The sequence below is a fragment of the Heterocephalus glaber genome, unplaced genomic scaffold, assembly GCF_053883595.1.
Source record: "Heterocephalus glaber isolate CG9 unplaced genomic scaffold, H.glaber_assembly_v1.0 deba00001497, whole genome shotgun sequence".
NCBI lineage: Eukaryota > Metazoa > Chordata > Mammalia > Rodentia > Bathyergidae > Heterocephalus > Heterocephalus glaber.
Window position 1 is genome coordinate 11,700,322 of NW_028258320.1, and position 21,670 is coordinate 11,721,991.

The 21,670-nt window shown below is 40.5% G+C and overlaps 1 protein-coding gene across 31 annotated transcripts in view; it reads left to right on the forward strand.

Moving 5' to 3' along the window:
- The window catches only part of Kcnma1 (potassium calcium-activated channel subfamily M alpha 1), a 732,631-nt gene that overhangs the window by 633,404 nt on the left and 77,557 nt on the right, over nt 1–21,670 (forward strand). For all 31 annotated transcript variants that reach the window (XM_004846336.3, XM_004846337.3, XM_004846338.3 and 28 more), the window contains one exon: nt 18,797–18,920. In XM_004846336.3, coding sequence (XP_004846393.1) covers nt 18,797–18,920 — 124 coding nt within the window. The remainder of the gene's footprint in view (nt 1–18,796; nt 18,921–21,670) is intronic.

The following is a 21,670-nucleotide window of genomic DNA, read 5'->3' on the forward strand; positions in this document are numbered from 1 at the left end:
CTTTATTCTGTTGGCTCTTGGGTACCAAGATGACAGGTCTCCTGTATGAGGTGGAGGCTTTTTTAAGTCGTAGCCTTCAGCAAAACATCAAATTACCAAATCCAGTGTAACATACTTCTACACAAATGCCTTTCCTATAGATATATTATACTATATATATTAAATACTTTAGTGTTACACGCTACATTTTATGTGCAATAGAAAGTGATGGTTTGCGGTAGCCTTGGGGGGACTTTTTTTTCCACAAGCAGAAAAAGCTAGTGTATACTGTATCAAGCATGGTTTTTACAGGACTTTCTGCCCGGAGGCCTTTGTAAATAAGTAATGATCAACAGATTGGCTGTGGGTTTTTGAAAAGCATGCCTATGTCAGTTTGCATGATGGGAGAGAATTTTCAAAGGGGATCTTGCTTTCATTGCCTGCCGGAGAGGGGCCGAGGGAAGCAGTCATCCCAGGCTAGAGCTGTCTGCTCTGTGGTACATCAGAATTGCTAAATGGGGTCAGGTGCTGAGCCGATACTTGCCAAGCTGCAGAAATGGGGCGTCTTGTGTTGGTGCCTGAGTGCTGCTGCTGCTGTGACCACAGCTACAGTCACTGGGATGCTTTATCCTACCTGCCCACAGTGGTCTCCATGGCGGCTCAGGTGGAATGGACCATCCCATCAAACATCCTCCTTGACCATGACTTTCTATGTCTCAGGTACTTCACGTACTATGCCTAATGAAGAGGATCAGGGACAGGCCTCTGCTGAGCCCTTCTTATTTTCCTTTACTTCTAGTTTATGAATGAAGTGAAAATCTAAGAGCTTTTTGGTTTTCCTTTGACTATCTAGCACTGGCAAGAAAGCTGCAGGGTCTATTTTTGGTAGATCCCTCTTGTTGATTGGCAAAAAGCAGAAAGGCTCACCGAGTTCCTTGTGACTTTCCCAGTTTCCCCTCACCTCTTCAAATATCTTCTTTCGACTCTTCAAAAAATTGGACTCCCAGGTCCTATTTCTTACGACCTGAGAAAATCCATTTAGGAAGCTAATGACTTATTTGAAGTAGGTTTTTCAGCATGAGTTTGTGGCTCGCTATTTGAGCAGAATCAATCATTCCAAGTGTCGGCAGGTTTTAGTGGCCTATGGGCAGTGATAGGAACAGCTCCAAGAGAAACCAGAGAGCCCAGAATGAGCCAGGCTGGGCTTTAATTTACCACTGTGGCTTCTGCAAATAAAACATGCTCTTGTGTGAGGGTTCTTTCCAAATCATCTGCCAGCAGGAAATGCTACAGGGACTCTTCACTGATAGCCCTTGTCTCTCCTTTGTTCTGGTATCAAGCTTACCTTGGTGTTTTAGTGTCACTTAATTCTCTGCACGGTCAGGTCATTAGGTGAACAGCCCTGATTTGTGTCTGGATCCTTGAGGTAGTATGTTTTTCAGTCATTCTGACAGAAAACGACCCTCAAAGCCAGACTGAGCTAAATGAGTGTCTGCATTCCATGCAAGCACATGTGTGTGATGATGGATTACCTCTGGCTCTATACCCACTGATGCATAAGCCTCCGAGGTCCCCAAGTCTCTTCTTCCATCTGTCTGTTATCTCCCTTCCGTGTTGGTCACTTAACATGGAATTGTTTCAGGAGTTCCTCCATGTTTTCCACCAAAAAACCCCAAGCACCTGCTACCTGGCTCTTTCTACTTAGTGGGTTTGTATACTGTAACGATAGCTATGACTTTCCTAAGTTGTATGGAACAGTTTGATGGGATAGTCCATTCCACTTGAGCTGTGGAGGGCAAGAACTTTGTCTCAGTCAAGGGTTCCTATGATTGGGGGTGTACCTCAGTGGTAGCACACTGGCCCAGCATCCACAAGGACTTGTGTTTAATCTCTGAATAGTCTCTCTAAGATAACGATGACATTGAAGGCCATTTTGACTACAGTTAAAACAGATTCATAGATTTCTGAAATCCCCATTCAAGATCGCAGGTTTCAACCACATTCAAGTCATCCCTTGGCTGCCTTCACATCATTGTATCAACCAGAACTTCTTGTATAACAAGAATTTCTCTCCAGTGGGTAGGTGGCAAAGAGCGCATGCCTGGTCTTTCACACCGTGTCCTTCAACAGATCCCCAAAAGGCTGTGCCGCTCAGCTGCCTGCTCCTATTCTCAGATTAAGTTTCATCCAGCAATGTTTAGTGCAGTTCTAGTGTGTTCATGGTGTTGTGGAAAGTCTCTGGGAGATCTAAAGTAAGATGGGCTGGATGAGATCCTTGTCTTCAAAATGCTGAGGAGACACATAAGCATATATAGCAACATACGATCATGCTGATTTAGAGATCATATTAGCATGGGCTATGAGAACGGAAAGAGCTATCATTATTTTGGTTTGTGAGACTGTGCTTGGTTTGAGAGGAAGTCATTTAACTTAGTTTCTGTAGAATTCTCTGCTAATTATAGTACCTGCTCTGCTGCATAGTGTACCAGGTACCAGGCATCTTACCAAGAGTATTATACCTGTGAACTCAAAATCCTTATTCCAACTTATGAGAAGTTATTATTTTTTCTCCCATTTCACCTATGAGAAAGCTGAGGCACAGATACTGAATGTAAAGTCCAATAAATCCACTTAAGTCCACATTAATTTGGAAGATGAAAGAAATAGGGAAAGTGCTCAGAATACTGTAAATGTCCTTAGTGTGGTTGGAGCAAGGAGTCTTTGGAGTGACACTGCTGGAGTTGAAAATATGAGACTATTCTGGGACTTAGTCATGAAGACTTTTGCCTGTTATCATAGGCTTTGGGAAGCCCTTGTAGGTTTCTGGAGAGGCAAAGCCATAACTGTGATTCAGCAGCATGATTGGTGGAGGTATAAAGATGGGTTTGGAACCATCAGGGCCTTTCTGGGACCCTAAGCACAGAGTTGTAAAAGAGAGGGCCCACTCAGCCTCAGTCTCTACCAGCTCCTTTGGGCACCAAACCATGGAGGGTTGGCCATGGACCAGGCCTCAGTGGGACAGTTTTCCCAGGAAGACTGCATATTGTTCCTGACACAAGTCCCAAGGCTTGGAGTGAGGTAGAGAAGCATAGAGCATGAAGATTTATGTAGGATGTTGGCAGGTAGACAATTCACATGAAGAGATAGCTCTCAGCCAGGCCAATGGGGATAATTGACAACACCCAAAACAGAGAAACCGAACACCTTGAGGAGAGGATCATGTCACGAGACCCAGAAACTATTGGACCTTAGTTTTCCCGATGGAGGGGAATGTGATTTACGGAAAACAGATTACTCTCTTGGGCACTGACTGATCATTAAGTGAAATAAACTCATCTGCTTGTTAAGTCTCATTCCCTCTCTTTTGACTCATACCTTTCATGGGGACTTTTTGTTAGGACTTCCCACAGCAGAGCCTGCCAGTGTGACAGATTCTTGTAGTACAAAATGGCAAAATGGCCCAAGCCAACTCAGAGTCGGGGCAGACTGCCACCCTCACAATTCCTAACACTGGGCAACAAAACGAGGAGGTCAGGGACAGTTTTATTAAATAAATTCACTTTCTAATGCACAAACTAATAGCATATGACAGTGCCCCGTGGGACTAGAGAAGAAAGAAATCACGGGTGTCATGATACGAAGGCTTGGCTGGATTTGACACAGGTCCCTGGACTAGATCCTGCTCAGCAGACAGTCATTATCCTGTCCTCTTCTTTCAAAGCATCTTGTACAATCTCCTCTATGACTGAGGAACATGTCAGCTCTCCCGAGCTGTGTCCCAAACATAAAGATAGTGATTTCCTTCTTCCTCTGAGAAGGGTGGATACCTAACAAGAAATGATGTGTTAGACAGAAGTGGAAACAAAAATACAATCAGACCCAGAGAAGCTGAAAGGGGCCCCAGTTTTGCCAAGGTGGCTAAAACCAGATCTGAAAGTTTTGTTAGGGTGGCTCCAGGGATGCCCATCTGGTGTGAAATCGGGGCCAGGGTGTTGAGCACCATTGTCTCAGGGGCAATGATTTTTACTAGGAGGATGGATACAGTGTTGAAGGATGAATTATGGCAGGGGCCAGAATTCAAAGGTCAAGGTCCTTACAAAATAGCAAGAAATGGTATTAATCCAGAAGTAAAAGTCCCCCAAGAATGAGGCAAATGCAATGAGGTAAATGGAATCATTTATGGTGATGCATACCAAAATGTAAGCTGTTTTGAGGAGACCGCCTAAAACCCCATCCAATCTCCGTGTCTGGCACAGGTAGAAAGCCATGAGTATGGCCTGACACTCAACACTGTCCTCAAGGACTTAGAGACTAGATACTAGGTTGTTTTTTATGGAGGAGAGGAACTGATGGGGGAGAAAAACGTATAGAACACTGTAATGTGGTTACAAGTGTTGCATATCCAAGAACTAATATTTAATTTGCTTATTTATATTTGCTGTTTAGCTGATGGAAGTTGGGTTAGGCAAGAGTCAGCAGTGCAGATCCAGATTAGGAATTCCCAGCAAGTATTGGCACAACCCCTCAAGTTCCAGGGTCACCTAGAGTCAGAAGAGACAACTTGGAGGTGGCTTTGTCATCAGTCCCTCCAGCCCCGTACCTCTCCACTTGAACAGCAGGGCCAGGACGAGAGTGAGGCTTCTGAGACACCTCCTTAAACTCTGAGCTCCAGGCATCTGACTTGCCTCACTCTACTTCTGACTTTGCTGAATGGAACCATAGCCTTTCTGTCCAGCTGGTGTTGACATTTTCTAACTTTGACAGAATTTCTTCAAATCACACAGAGCCTCCCTAGAGCATTGTTCTGTAGGTCTAGGCTTCAGCTCCAGAAACTGCCTGTCTACCAAGCTCTTAGGAGACTGATCAAGCTGGTCTAGGGCCAGCTCTGAGAATTGCCCCTTCCAAGAATCAGAGCAATGAGAGGAAGTCACGATGAGGCCCATCTCTTAGAAATGTTCAGGTTTTATATTGCAATGCTGAGTATTTGCTCCATTAAGAACATCTGTCTTGACCTGTGCTGCCGTCACACAGGCTTCTTCCCTGCTGATTAGGTAAAGGAGCCAGCTGCAGGCAAGGTCCAGGCACACTTTAGAGTCTCCCTTCCCATCATTATTCCCTTTTTATGGTGAATATTCTGAGTTTCAGTGCAAATGAAAAATAGTGAAGAGCTCAAAAGAAATTGTCCCTAGATAGCAAAATGAATGGGCTCTCTCAGAAAAGATACAGTGAGTCTGTTGACTGATTCAAGAGTGTTCAGAGACTAGAAGTCCTTCAGCTGCCCTTTTTTGTTAGTTGGGTTGTTTATTGAGCAAGTATTGTGACCTCCACTAGGTTCTGGAAGTATATGGAGGAGAAAAATAAGAGATCCCTGCTCTAAAGAACCTAGCCATCTAATGTACTAGACCATCTTCTCTCTGAAGGAGCATCTTACATTTCTATGGGGGCTCTTGGCAAAGGAAGCGGCTTCTGTCTCAGTAGTCGTTGAGGACGATGGCTTCATGAGGAACATTGGAGCCATACTCTGAGGTCTAAGAAATGCCCTAATTGCTCCACCAGGGTGCCTGATATAATAGATGCTCAATAAAACCAATATTTACCACTTAGATGCAAGACTTACAGAGAGATGAGAAACTCACCTACATTTCATCAAGTTTCCCATTTCCCAGAGAGCCCACTGCAGGGCCAGCATGCATCAGGGTGGGATGCTTGCAGTAACAGGAAAGGCTTTACCATGTGATGAGACTTGTGGTCCTGAAAAGCAAACAGGGACAAGGGTGGCATTCTCTAATTCTAACCGTTCTTTTTCATAGTGTAAATTTCTGAAGTCTATCATTGAACCTAGTGGCCCACAGCAGACTGGGATTCACTGTATTTGCCTATAAGGGGAACTGTGCTCTTTAAAATATAATACTGGCTTCCTCACAGCAGGCCTGCTAGAAAAGGGATTGGTGGTTTCGCTTTAGGCTGTTGTCTTCAAGGTAAGCTTTTTGTGTTTCTCCTGTAGCATGGCATTTAGTTCACTTTCTGAGATTAATTGATGGCAAGTGGCATTTCTTGATCCTCCAACCCTCAAAACAAGGATCTTTTATTCTTTACTGGAATACAGGCCTGCTTAATTTCTAGCTGTGCATGCTGGAGGTATGAGCTGAGATGCAAGGAGCACAGGTATAAAAAATTTAACTCCTTGGGGCTTCTGTGTTGTTATAAAAAGTGGGTATTCCTGAATCAAGTCTTCTGATATTTGGGACATGGCAAAGACTCACCTGGCCTTAACTGAAGGCTCTTCTTAGCACATTGTTTTGGTGAGGGCTCATGGGGTAATTTTCTACTGGTTATTTACACTAACCATGCATTTCAAAAATGTCCATGAGGCTGGTTTCCTTCTCTCTGCAGCTTAGGGCACTGTGGCTTGGGCAATACAGTGGAGAAGGAACAACTCATAGCCACTTCCTGCAAGTGGAGGATATGAGAAACTCAGCAGCACTGACTTCCGGTCAAGCTGCACTATCCAAAGTCCTGCCTCTCCTCTCATTTGCTGTGCATGTGAGCATTGTGACCCACTCTTTCCCATCCATACACATGGGTTGATAATAATAACAGAAATTACCCATAAGTGTTATTGGGATGGGCAAGTCATTGAATGCAGGTAAAATTTTAAGTGCTGCAATGTTTGTAAGGGTTCATCTCATGGCAGCTGTTCATCATGGTAGTAGCAGTTGCATTAGCACAAGTCAGAGCAGTAACTCTCCATCTTTATTCTTGAACTTCTCTACTTTGCCTGCCTCCTTTCATGATAATCAGAGCTAGAGATATATGATGGATCCTAAGCCAAGTGTAAAGAGTAATAATAATAGCAATAGTATTTAAGGCTTGCTGAATATATGCTCTACACAGTGCTATGCAACATGCATAATATGTGTTTATTCAAATTGGATCCATTAAGTAAGGATGGTGATTAACATTTCTATTTTACAGATAAATAAATTGAGGCAAGACAAAACGTAGTGAATAGTAGATAAGCCAAAAACTTGAGGACAAGTATTTTGGATCTGGAGCCAATGCTTTTAACTACTATGTTAGGTTATCACTAAGGAAATAGGTGATTTCCTGCCCTCAATGGTGTCAGCTCCCAAGCATCCCCTTTGGAGAGTAACTTTTAATTCAGCCTTCTTTGCTTCTGGTGGGGCTGTCATTGGTATCAGTTTTCAAATCCAAGGGTAAGTTAAAGACTAGGGAGAAGGGACCACCTGCGAAGAGGAGTGTAATTATGTATGTATCTTGGGGCTTGGGGATAGTGTTGGGAAGACAGAGACCTTGGCCCAAACTCTTTGGTATCTTTTCCTGCATTTCTAAAGTGGTGGTAATAGGTTTTTCTCCCCTCATATGAATAGGTGAGACCTGAAGTTTAAGAAGGGCATCCAGGGCCATTAGTGGAGGGCTATCTGATACATGGTGCCTGCCTTTCTTCAAGACGGAATATTGTATTTATCAGCTAGGACTGCTATAGCAAAGTACTATGTACCTCGTTTCTTGAGAAACAGGAGTTTAATTTCTCATGTTCTGGAGGCTAGAAGTCAAGATCAAGGCCTTAGCAGCTTTTATTCCTTCCAAGGTTCACGAAGACAAGATCTGTTCCAGGTCTTTTCCCTTGACATTGAGATCTCTGTCTCTTCCCTGTTTCTTTACATGGCTATTCCGCTACACTTGTCTGTGTCCAAATTTCCCCTTTTTATACGAATACTAATTATATTGGATGAGGACCCACCCCAACTGAACTCATGTTAACTTAATTACTTTTAAAAGACCCTATCTTACAATATGGTCACATTTTTGGGATAAGGAGGATTAATGGATTTCAACATACAAATGTTGGTGGAGGGGCACAGTTCAGCCCATATCAATGATACAGCCACCCTAACTCTCCTCATAGAATTTCCATTACTCTAGAATAAAGAGTGTACATTGGCTAAGTCAGAAGTGACAAGTGAGCACTGAATCACTTATGAGGCATTTTAGGAGAGTTAGGGATTACTTTTGGGGTTGAAGAAATACAACATGAAAGGCAATATCTAGTATTGGTCCTCAGTTTTAATTAAGTAGCCCTCAAAAAGTTGTCAGGGAGCCCCTGGAAGTGATTCTCGTCATCCTCTTAACTGAACATGTTGGGATGATGATCCTTATTCTCATTTACCCCAAACTACTTGATTGCTCCAGGCCTCCAAAGACCACAGAAACATTGACTGGCTTGCTTGGTGGCAAATGGGTGGCCTTTCTTCTAGGAACATGATCTCTAGAATGTTTGCACTAGAAGCAGAAGTCTCTGAAGACAACTGACTCATCACTCTTCTACCTACGCCAAGGATCTATCTGTGGTATAAGCCAATCTAAGGCACTTAAAATGACTACAGGAAGAAACATGGTGAAGCGATTTATTCTGCTTGGCTCATCACAGATTCTCAAATTGCTTGAACAACTCACATTTCAAGCTCCCTCTCAGACAGAGAAATCCAGTGCATGGAGAACATTGCTGGCCTTTAATGGAACTACAAAGAAACAGTCCTCAATGCTTTTTGTCATCCATCTTTTCTCCAACAACTTTTCTTCAACTATTCAGTGCCTCTGGCTTTTTTTCTGCCCAATAGTGTCCAACACTTCCAAAATCCTAGCTACTTCTCTTCCCAATGAGGCCTTCCAGGCTCACCTAACATTTGTAATTAATCCCCCTCCCCAATCCCTAGCTTCTCAAAATGTCAAGATGATAGGAAACCCACTGCCTTGGTGAACAGCTCAGTTTATTTTTTAAAGACTTCTAATTTTTATAATAATCTTCCTCTTTGGAAACACGGTCTCAGCTCTGTCTAACTTCATGTGTCTTTCCCAGACTGCTCTCAACCAGTCATGAGTAACCAGTTGAACTCATCTTCCATTTTTCCACTTAACTGCTATTTCTCCTCTGAAGTCCTCTCACGTATGTGGCCTGAGTGGTCTTCTTCTTTTTTTTTTTTTTTCCATTAAGCTTATTGGTACATTTTAGGTATACAATAAAGTTACATTCATCATTGGGATCTTGTACCTTTACATGATGCATCTTGGTTCTTATTTTTCCCCCATTCCCCAACCCTCCCTTCACCTCCTCCACCCTTTCCTATTTACAAAGACTTCATTTCCTTTTTATTTCTTTTCTCAGATTTTTTCTTTTCCCTTCTTTTCTTTCCCCTACCCCTCCTACTTCCCCTACTCCTTTAGACCTTTTGTTCCTATTTCACAATATCAATTATACATTTTGATCCTTATTTACACTTTTAGTTTTTCACACCAGAGAAACTATTCGGTATTTACATGTGTGTCCTATTTATTTCACTTAAGAGTATGGCCTCAATGTGCATCCACTTAGCTGTAAATGTCTCTAGTTTCTTGTTCTTTATCGCTGAGTAGTACTTCATTTTATAAAACAAAACAAAACAAACAAAACAAAACATCTTCTTTATCCTGTCTCCAGTTGATAGGCAACTGGGCTGTTTCCAAGTTTTAGCTATTATAAACTGTTGTGGCCTGACTCTTCTATGCCTTGGGTAGGCAGTACCAATACATAGCAATATCTTTGGCCATAGCTTTGGGTACCATGTTGGGGCCTCACTTCTTTGAGTGGGTTCTAACACCTTCCAGTGGACCAAAATTAAAATACGCAGAGATTCCTCCTCATCTTTTATGGCTCAGACCAAATGCTACCTTCTTTGGGAAGGCTTCCTTGCTGCTACTCAAATACCAGGCAATCAACAGCTCCTTTCATCATATGCCCTCACACCACTGTGTACATTACTTTGCTATAACACTTACTACACTTCATCATAACCACTGATTTACATTTTCTTCATGAACTTCTTTGACGAGAGACCCTGTCTTAATCGTGACAATATCCTCCATTCCTGGTTCAGAATAGGGGGTTCACATGTATTCATTGCTTTGCTAATTAAAGAAACCAATGTTAGAATTCAGTTACCATGAAAGGACTGAGAAGGAAATATCTTTGTTCAAGGCTATTTTGATGTTTCTCATATCAGATCCTTTGGGGATATCCTGGATGATGTATATTGAAATTATCCAGGTCAGGCTGAGAAAAGGGAGGACAGAGTGTAGTGTAGAGTACCTCTGAGATTTTCTGGGTGTTTCTGGCTGTTTCAGCATAAATCATGGCCTGTGGCCCTAGTGTCAAATTTTACCTGGTTTCCCCAGACCCTCACCCCAGTTAATGAAGCTTGACATTCACTGTCTTTTTTTCTTCTCAATAAAGGGCAAATAATCACCAGGATTTCTTCTTTACTTTTCTAAGATGAAAAATACAGGCCACAGTTATCAAGGAATGCTTCCTTCTATATATGAAAACCAAAACACATCTCTCGCTCAAGGTTTCTAAAAGGAATTTTTGCCAACTTTCTGTGTCATTTGTTTGCTTGCTGATATTATGTGAAGATAGTCCTGGGTATCTTTTAAATCCTGAATGCACTGGGGGTAACTCTCAAACCTTCCTGATATAATTCTTTTTCTCCAGACAATAAACAAGGGGAGAAATTTGAATATGGCTCTTTATCTTCAGGGCAGCTTATTAAGTTTCTCTTGCAACCAAAATATATTCTTCAAAGGCTAGAAAGAGTTTATTTTCTCAAACCTCTGTGATAGCACCAGTCTACCTTTCTATCCAGATACTGGCTATCCATGAAACTATTCACAATTCTTCAAGGATAAAAAGAAAAAGCCTAAAACTTGCTCTTACCCAGCAATTTTCTTTTTATTTTACTGTTTCTGACTTGGTGGCCTGGTGATTTATAACACCCTAAGACCTCCCAACAACCCAGCCAATGAGATACTAATGTGAGTGGATTATTCTACTCCAAGATCAGATATGGCAGTTCCTATAGTAATCTAGGATGCTCCTTCAAGATACTGCTGTAGGACTGCTTCATGTGGTACTTATCATTTAGTGAGCAGAAAAACAAATTCTCAGCAGTAAGTTAATGCAGGGAGAGAGTTTTCTATCTTCTGTGGGATGGGGAACATCCTGGAAGGGTCCTGATAGAGATCTGAAAGCTAACGTCTAGGTCTTTGGACTGGGTAAGAAAGATTACTATCTCATTCTCTGTATTCTAGACATCTAAGGAAAAGTATCTGAGAAAGTTCAAAAAGAGAAATATTGAAAACTAAATAAAGGCTATTCTTTGATACTTGAAATAGATAATTTTATTTTATTTTATTTTATATTTTTTTATTAAATTCTTTTATTGGTACATTGTAGGTATACAACACAATTACACTTCTCATTGGGAATTGCACCTTTACATAATGCGTCTTGGTTCTTATTTTATGCCCTTTCCTAGCCCTCCCTTCATGACCATCAACCTTCCCTATTTACAAAGACTTTATTTCCATTTTTTCCATTTCTCAGCATTTTTCCTTTCCCTTCTTTCCTTTCCCCTGCCCCTCCCACTACCCCAACCCCTTTGGACCTTTTCTTCCTATTTTACATTATCGATTCTTCATTTTAATCATTGGTACATTTTAGGTATACAATATAATGACATTCATCATTGGAAATTTGCACCTTCACATAGTCTCTCTTGGTTCTTATTTTTCTCCCTTGCCCAGTCCTCCCTTCAACCCCTCCAGTCCTCTCTATTTACAAAGATTTTGTTCCTATTTTTCCATTTTCTCATATTAATCCCATTCCCTTTTATCCTTTCCCCTAGCCCTCCCACTTCCTTCCCCTTTGCCCCTTTTCTTCCTATTTCACATGACCTATTTATACATTTAGTCCTTATTTACACTTTCAGTTTCTCACACCAGAGAAACTATTCGGTATTTACACATGTGTGTCCTATTTATTTCACTTAAGAGTATCGCCTCAATGTGCATCCACTTAGCTAAAAATGTCTCTAACTTTTCATTTTTTATGGCTGAGTAGTACTCCATTTTATAAAAAAACCACATTTTCTTTATCCAGTCTCCAGTTGATGGGCATCTGGGCTGTTTCCAAGTTTTAGCTATTACAAACTGTGCTGCTATGAACATGGGTGCACATATATCACTGTGGTATGATTCTTTTAATTCTTTGGGGAAGATCCCCAGCAGTGGAATAGCGGGGTCAAATGGGACTTCCAGTCCTAGTTCTTTGAGGTATCTCCATACTGATGTCCACAGTGGTTGCACCAGTCTACACTCCCACCAGCAGTAGAGCAGTGTTCCTCTTTCCCCATAGCCCCACCAGCATTTGTTATTGGTTGATTTCATGATAGCAGCCATTCTTTCAGGAGTGAGGTGGAATCTCAGTGTTGTTTTTATTTGCGTCTCTTGAATGACCAGTGATGTTGAACATTTTTTCATGTATTTATTTGATATTTCTACTTCTTTGTGTGAGAAATGTCTGTTCATTTCAGATGCCTATTTTTGGATTAGGTCTTTAAATTTGTGAGGTCTGATCTTTTTAAGTTCTTTACAGATTCAAGATAGTAGACCTTTGTCTGAGGAAGAGCAGGTGAAGATTTTTTCCCACATTGTGGGTTGTCTCTTCACACTGCTGATGGTTTCTCTTGCTGTGCAGAAGCCTTTTAATAAGAAGAGATCCCACTTGTTGATTGTGGTAGTTCACAGGCAACTGAGGTTTTGTTCATAAAATCTTTTCCTACACCGATGTCTTCAAGGGTTCTACCTAACCTCTGTTCCAACTGGTTCAGAGTTTCTATTTTAATATTTAGATCTTTAATCCATTTTGATTTTAGTTTAGTGCATGGTGAGAGATACAGGTCTAGTTTTAATCTTTGGCAAGTTGAAGCCCAATTTTTCCAGCACCACTTATTAAAGAGGCTATCTTTCCTCCAGTGAGGGTGTTTGGCTCCTTTATCGAAGATGAGATGGCTGAGTGTGTCTGGCATTGTTTCTGCATCTTCTAATCTGTTCCACTGGTCCTCAAGTCTGTTTCTTTGCCAGTACCATGCTGTTTTTATCACAGTAGCTTTGTAGTATAGTTTCAAGTTGGGGATTGTGATGCCCCCTGCCATGTCTCTGTTACCTAGAATTGCTTTTGCTATTCTGGGTCTCTTCTTGTTCCAAATGAATTTTTGCATTGTTTTCTCAAGGTCCATGAAGTATGCTGCTGGGATTTCAATTGGAATTGCATTAAATTTATATAGCAGTTTTGGAAGTATGGCCATTTTCACTATGTTAATCCTTCCTACCCAGGAGCAGGGGATGTCTGTCCATTTTCTGATATCATCTTCAATCTCTCTTTTCAGAGTGCCATAGTTTTCAGAGAAGAGGTCTTTGATTTCTTTTGTTAGGTTGATTCCTAGGTATTTCAGTTTTTTGGATGCTATTGTGAAAGGAATTATTTGCCCTATTTCTCTCTCAGTGAGTCTGTCATTTGTGTAGAGGAAAGCTATTGATTTTTGTGTGTTGACCTTGTAACCAGCTACTTGACTGAATTTGGTTATTAAGTCTAGAAGACTTTTGGTGGAGTTCTTGGGGTCTACTGTATAGAGTATCATGTCATCTGCAAATAATGACAATTTGACTTCTTCATTACCTATCTTTATTCCTTTTATTTCTTTTTGTCTAATTGCCATGGCTAATGTTTCCAGAACTATATTGAACAAGAGTGGTGATAGCGGACATCCTTGTCTTGTTCCTGATTTGAGTGTGAAGGATTTCAGTTTGTGACCATTTAGTATGATATTGGCTGTTGGTTTTTCATAGATGGCTTCTATCAGTTTGAGGTAGAGACCATCTATTCCAATTTTTTGTAGGGTTTTTATCATAAATGCATGTTGGATTTTGTCAAATGCTTTTTCTGCATCTATGGAGATAATCATATGGTTTTTGTCCTTGGCTCTATTGATATAGTGTATTACATTGATTGATTTTCGTATATCGAACCATCCTTGCATCCCTGGGATGAATCCCACTTGATCAGGGTGTATGATCTTCTTGATGATCTTCTGCATTCTGTTTGCCATTATCTTATTAAGGATTTTTGCATCTATGTTTATTAGTGATACTGGCCTATAGTTCTCTTTTTCTGTTGGGTCTTTCTCTGCTTTGGGAATGAAGGTGATGCTTGCTTCCAGGAATGAATTTGGGAGTATTGCTTCCCTTTCAATTTCATTGAAGAGTTTCAACAGTAGTGGCAGCAGTTCCTCTCTAAATGTCTTGCAAAATTCAGCAGTGAAGCCATCAGGGCCTGGGCTTTTCTTAGTTGAGAAGTTTTTAATTACATTTTCAATTTCATTGGTTGATATTGGGTTGTTCAGAATTTTTAGGTCTTGAAATAGATAATTTTAAAAATTAAAATCATTTTAAAATACTTTTTTCTGAATTTGCACCTATTTCTTTTTTTTCCCCATTAAGTTTATTGGTACATTTTAGGTATAAAATACAGTTACATTCATCATTAGGATCTTATACCATTACATGAGTATCCTGGTTCTTATTGTTTTCCCCTTCCCTTGCCCTCCCTTCACCCCCTCCACCCTTCCCTATTTGCAAAGACTTTGTTTCCATTTTTTTCCTTTTCTCATATTTTTTCTTTTCCCTTTTTTCCTTTCCCCTACCCCTCCCACTTCCCCTGCTCCTTTAGACCTTTTCTTCCTGTTACACAATATCAATTATACATTTTAAAAATTATAATATCAAGATCTAGGAGACATTACCACAGATTTTACAGAATTTAAAAGGATATAGAAAGCATATTTCAAAAATCTGTTTTGAAATAAATTTGACAACTTCTAAGAAGTAGCTTGGAAGACAAATTAATGAAACTAACTCTGGAGGAAATATAAAATTTGAATAGCATCTATTAAAGAAAGTATATTCCTAGCTTGAAAGCCTACCTGTATGACAACAGCAGGCTCATATACATTTTAACTGATAATTTATATCAAACAATTAAAGCAGAAAAAAAGAAGGAACACTTCTCCCCTCATTTTAGGAACTCAACATTGTGCTAATCCTAAAACTGGATAAAGATAATAGAAGAAAAAAGTATGAACATAGATAGAAATTTGTTTAACAAAACAAACTATTAGAAGTCAGATCTGTCAGTATGTAGAAAGTGGTTTTGTTATAGGGATGGCAGTGTTGGTTCAGCATTGGAAGATCCACCTCTAAAAGTCATCATTTTAAGAGAGGAAAGGAAAAAGCCATATGATCCTGCCACTAGTTGGAGGAAAAGTATTGGACTAAATTCTACAGCTGTTCATGGTAAAAGCTATCAGGAGACTAGAAGTAGAACAGAACCTTCTCAACAGATTAAAGACAAGTATTCCATACTTCCAGCGAGAATGCCTTACATGAATGGAGAAGATACAATGCTTTCTCCTTAAGGTTGGGAACAAGGGCAGATATGCCTACACTTTATCTGTCCATTCAACTTTGAAACCTAGTCCCCACCAAAATAGTCTGGCAATAAAATGACACAACTAGGATAGGATTGGCATGGCAGAAGCAAAATCTTCATATGTAGATGAAATGATCATCTACAGAGAAAATACTAAGAAATCTCTAGGAGCCCCTAGAACTTCTACTTGAATTTAGCAGGATTAGAAAACACAAGGTATATATAAAAATTCAGGTCTATGTATACTTGCTATAAATGAAGAATTGGATATTGAAATTTAAAAGTTATGTAGCAGTACAAAGAACCTAGAAAAGTTAAAAACAAAAACAAAAACAAAAACAGTGTTGGAAGACGTTTAGTACCTAATTTTAAGACTTCTTCTAAAGCTACAGTAATCAAGGCAGTGTTGGTGTAAGGAAAGACATATAGATCATTTGAATAAAACAGAAAATCTAGAAATAGAACCACACATATATGGTCCACTGAGTTTTGAAAGATTATTTAACATTAGCATTTTATAGAATCTAAACTCAAATCAAGAGCCGAGAAAGAGATAGTGTTTTCAGCAAACAGCACTAGAACACCTGGTATCCATATATAAAAAATTAACCTCAACCCTTTATTTCCGTACATGAAAATAACTTGAAGGGATCTATCAACCTAAATATGAAAGCTTAAATGTATAAAACTTTAAGAAGAAATTATAAGGGAAAATGTTTATGAATTCAGAGTAGGCAAGAACTACCTAGGATACAAAAGATATGATGTATAAAAGAAAAAAATTGATAAATGAGATTCCATCAAAATTTAGAACTTTAAATGACATCATTAAAATGAAAAGTAGTCCTTAAACAGACCATATTTACAATGCATCTAACCTGTGACCAGAATATGTAAAGAATTCTTAGAGTTCATTAATAGACAACCAAATTAAAAAGTAGACATAAGAAGATGCTAAATAGCCAGTACAGCACAAGGAAAGGTGTGCAACTCTAGAATCAGAAAAATACTAATCAGTACAATAACAAGATTGAATTATACAGTCATTAGGGAGATGAAGTCAAAAGTTTTGAAAGCCTTGTCATGACTTTTTCTTTTTGTTGGATTCTCCTCCTTTGCGTTTAATTTGTCACACCCAATGGATTCATTCTGCTGGGTTTCCTGGGGTTGTGATTCTCATTGTCTTTTCCTAGGGTATTGTCTAAAATTTTTTGGAGTGCCGGTTTGATATTCATGAAGTTCCTGAGGTGCTCTCTATCATGAAAGTATCTTATTTCTCCATCAATTTTGAAAGATACTTTTGCAGGATACATCAGTTTGGGTTGGAGGCTGTTTTCCTTTAGGGCTTGAAATTCATCACTCCAAGCTCTTCTTGCCTTGAGAGTTTGCATTGAGAAGTCTGCTGTGACTCTGATGGGCTTTCCTTTGTATGTGATTTGTTTCTTTTCTCTCACTGCCTGTAGAAGTTTGTTCTTCTGTTGGATTTCTGGAATCCTATTATATGCCTATGTGTAGATTTTTTTTGATTAAGGCTAGCTGGAGTCCTATATGCCTCACTTATCTGTATGTCAAGTTCTTTTCTCCTCCTTGGGAAGTTTTCTGCCATCACTTCCATGAACAGTTTTTTTTATGTCATCTGCACTCTCTCCTCTTTCTTCAGTGACTCCAATCAGTCTTCTGTTATTCTTCTTTGCATCATCTAGCAGCTGCTGGATTGATTTCTCATGTTCCTTTACAATTTTAAAGCAATTTTTCTTTTCCTGGTCACTAATTGCAATCTTTTCTTCTGTATGTGAAATTCTATCCTCACATTGGTTCATTCTGCTGTGCAGACTTTCGATGGAGTTTTTAATTTCCTGGAAATCTGTTTGCATCTGTTTTATGGATTCCATTTGTTTCCTATGTTGGGATTCCATCATGTTCCTCAGATCCTCTATTTTTTTAATCTGTGTCCTCTCTAGATTTATTAATCATGTCTTGCTCCATGAGCAAAATCTTTGCTGTTATCTGAGTAATTATTTCTGATTTCATTTTTCCCAGATCCTCTTTTGTTGCCAGTTCAGAGAGTCCAGGTGGTTGAGTACCAGATTGTTCCATCTCATTTCCCTTTGGGGTTGCTGTAGATGACCAGAAGTCTGTTTTTGAGGCTTGTTTACGTGTCTTCTCATTTCCACGGTGGGGCAGGGGGTGCTTGAGCCCGTGCGGCTCACCTTCTCTGCCCTAGGAGCTTGGGATGGCAGCGGGGGAGCTTCCTTCTGGGTGCTGGGACTGGCTCAGCTTGTCTCAATTTGCACCTATTTCTAATGTCTGTCTTGAGTTGACAGTATTATTCAGGGATGATAACTTCACTGAAAGCATAATTAGGTATGCCTGAGACAGTGTCTTAATTACATGTGGTCAGTGTTGTAGAAGCCACCAGTGACTTCTCTCCTGAGTTGTGTGTCTCTGTTAGAGACAGAATCATGGGCAATGAATGTGACCATGATGCAGGGGCTTATTTATTATGCTACAATCATGAACATTTTAAACCTGCCTGATTTTATTGTAATACCTAAGGTTGTAGATGATGCTCTGCCAACCCACTGGAGGGGAGGTCTCTATACAAGCTTCTTCCTTTTTACCTATAAACAAGGCCAGAGAGGGTGAATGTAGCTTGGAGAATTCAAGACTAGTTTATTATGATGCGTCTGAGCTCCAGGCGGTGCTCATCCAAGGAATGCTGAATTGGGAAGTGAAGGTGGAGGGGACGTCGCTGGATGGTTAGTGCAAATACAGTTGTCAAGACACGGAGCAAGGGTGTTGTTTAGTATTGAAATCATGTATTCCAGATGTGGGCATTTGGTAGTCAATCTGCTCTGAAGTGACATGCTGCTGAATCTTTAAAGGGCTTCAGCTGGGGAGAGTAAAATCTGATTGGGCAAATTGCTAAAATATTTAAAGTGCAGGCTGTTAAAGCTTTTACTGCGAAGAGCATCACGTCAGAAGTTGTAGTCCAAAAGAGTGAGTAATTGGCTTTCTATCCTCATGCCAGTCAGTCAGCATGAGGCTCAGTTCCTATTCCTTCCTCTTCATTGACAATGCTAATAGCAACCCTTTGGGGTGCGAGTATGAGTGTGTGTATGTGTGTGAGTGCCGGAGAAATTGGATAGCTGATAAAAGGAGAGAATATGGAGGGGGATGGCTGTAAAAAGGGAAGCTGAATCCATAAAATGGAATGCAGCCCAAATAGGCAAAGAGGCAGAAGAGGGCAGAATCATTACCTGACAAAATTAACTGGTACTGTCTGATGCATGGTGGGTCTACAAGCAAAAGCATGGCCACCATGGCAGCGGCTTCCTCTACATCTCTCATCTCCTCTGAGATGTAACTCGGGGCACTTTCCATTTATAATTTATTATGTTCTGTGCTTAGGTTTCCCTGTCCTTGTCTCCCCAGGCATGACCCCTTGTTAATTCCTGGCAATGATCAGATTGACAACATGGACTCTAATGTGAAGAAGTATGACTCCACTGGGATGTTTCATTGGTGCGCTCCCAAGGAGATCGAGAAAGTCATCCTGGTGAGTGAGGGATTCTGGAACTGCCATGTTGTACATTTCTTTCTGGCACTATCTTTCCTTGGGAATGAGGTTTTCCTAACTGGATGATGAGATGATATAGTTCCTGGTCTTAATCATTTTTGATGAGTGAAATTCCTAACAGAGACTCGGGTAGCAAGAGCTGTAATCAGAACATGAGCCAAGAGCAGAATTTTCAATTTCTGAAATTATGGGCTCATTAGTGTAGTGGTGAGTGCTGAGGGTGTGAGGTATCATGGGAGGCAGAATGTGGCTGATTTCTGTCCACTTGCTTTTAGGATCAGAGCTGGCTTGGGCCGTTTAGGAGCTGCATAGCCATGAGTAGGTCTTTTCACTCTCTGCATTTCAGTTCTTTCATCTGTAAAAAGAAAAGGATGACCCCAACATATGGTGTATGGTTGTAGTAAAGATTAGAGTCAAACGTAGGACTTCATAAAGTGACTTGTTGTTTTACATCTTATTATTATTCTTCTTAAATGCTGCAAAGAAATCTGAATATTGCCTTATTGTTACTTATTTACAACTATGTTTTGTATCCTTATAAACAACAGCCTTGTGTATCTGCGATCCTTCCTAGTGCACATTGTAGACAGGCATGTGCATTTGTTGATGATGACAATGCTGAACCACGGTCTTCTTGGGGAGGCTGGGGCTCAGATCCTTATTTCATGCATGGCTCTCCAGTATCTCAGTAGCAGCAGTGGGCTTCTTCAGTTCTGTCCCGGAATGTCAGCACAGATAACAGTGCATTCTACTCTCTGCATTGGCCCTATTAACAGCTTTAGCTTTTAATGCCTACATTGGCTTTTCTTAGTTTATTGTCATGCTAATCCATGAAAAATGGATTAATAAACAGGAAGGTCAGATGGAAAGGTTCTTTCTCCCTTGTGCCTCTAATCCCCAGATTTCTGTGCACCAGCTCCTTTGTCAGCCAGGAAAAGCCTATCAGTTTTGAAGTCGGGGCCACCCTTCCTTAATAAGGACTGTTCCTGGTCCTCAGAACAGCTTTGCACTCTAATCCACTACATTTTTTCCCTGTGTTTTATCTGGTGGGTGTTTTATCAGCTTAATTATAAACAAGCATCATGAGCTAATGCAGTATCACATTGGAGGCTGCCTTAGAGATGTGACAGTTGTAAGCAAAAGCACAGGAAGTTAAAATTCTCAGCAAACGGCCACTGTATAACTTACCAGGAGAGAAAATGGTTCTAGCCACAAAGCTGTTTTCTGCACTTACCTTCTGTTATATCCATCACACTTTTACCTTGCTGGCCTCAGTTCAGCCTGGTGTTTCCTTCCTGTGGCAGGTCATACACTAATTGTTTGATCTCAAATCTAGGGTTTTAATAACTTGCCTAGATTTTCCTGGGCAGTGTATGCTAATGGATATCTGATCAACATCACCTACTGGAAGAAAAAAGTTTAGGGGGATGAGTTCATCTGAAAAATAACATTTAGGAAAACATTTATAGCAATCTGTGTTAGTTACTTTTCTCATCGCTGAGACAAAATACCCGGCACCCAAAGTTAAAGTAGGAAAGATTTATTTTTACCTCACAGTTGGTAGAGGTTTCATTTCATAATTGGCTGGCTCCAAGGCAGGGTGGCACAGCAGAAGGGCATCACAGAGAAGAAACAACAGTTCATGATGTGGAAGGCAGGAGGCGGCAGCAGCAGCCTGCCTCTCTCTTTTATCCTTTTTAGGCTATCTGCCTTTTGAGTGGTGCCACCCACTCTCAGGGTGGACCTTCCCATTATCCATACCCAGAACTATGCTAAATCAATCAGTGGACTAATTTAGTAATCATGCACCCTTAATCCCAGCATCACACATTTTAGATCCAGCCACCTCTGCAAAGCCCCACCTATGACTGCATGAGGCTTTGGGGGGACATCTATATACAAGCCATAACACACTTTATGATGTGTTAGACACCATTCTAGTCTGTAGGTATAATACGTAGAGCTTACATTCCAGTGGAGCAAAGAGAAGGCTTGCAGGTAGGCAAATGAGTGCATGGTAATATTTCAGATAATAATAAGCTGCTATGAAGTCAACAAAGCAATATTCTGGATTAAAAATGGCCTGGGGGGTACCATGTAGACAGCATGATACAAAGAGCCCTCTCTAAATTAACATTGGAGTGGATGTGAATGATAGGAAAGGTTACATATGTGCCAATGCACTGGGGTTGTGTTTACCCACTGGGTGTAGGATACTAATGGCTTTGGGGAGATGGTCCCAGTTTTTCAGGAAATTATCATCTAATTAAAGGGATGATATAAAATGCAACTGTGGAATAGTCTATTTAAAGCTAACTAATATGAGGCACAAAATGTTATTCAAATTTAGGGAGAAGCACCAGCATGTGTTTAAGAAGCCAGTGACATCCCACCATGTGCAAACAAGTTGTGCTTGGAAGGGGTTTAAGGCCATGAAGGCTGAGCTTGGGTTGGGCCTTGAAGGATGTACAGGAAACACAAGATGCATAGCAGAAGCACACAAGTAGTTTCTTTGATGGGCCTTAAACCCATCAGAAGTAGACTTTCCAGAGCCAAGGTACAGAGATATGTATTTTTACCAAGTTTCCCAGGTAACGTTGCTATGGCGCATTTGAGAACTGGAATTGTGATCCTAGATCTAAGCTTCAGGGGGCAGCATCTCTTCCTGGGCCACTCTCCTAACAGGTACCGATCTCACCTATGCATGATTCATCCTGGACCCAGTTTGT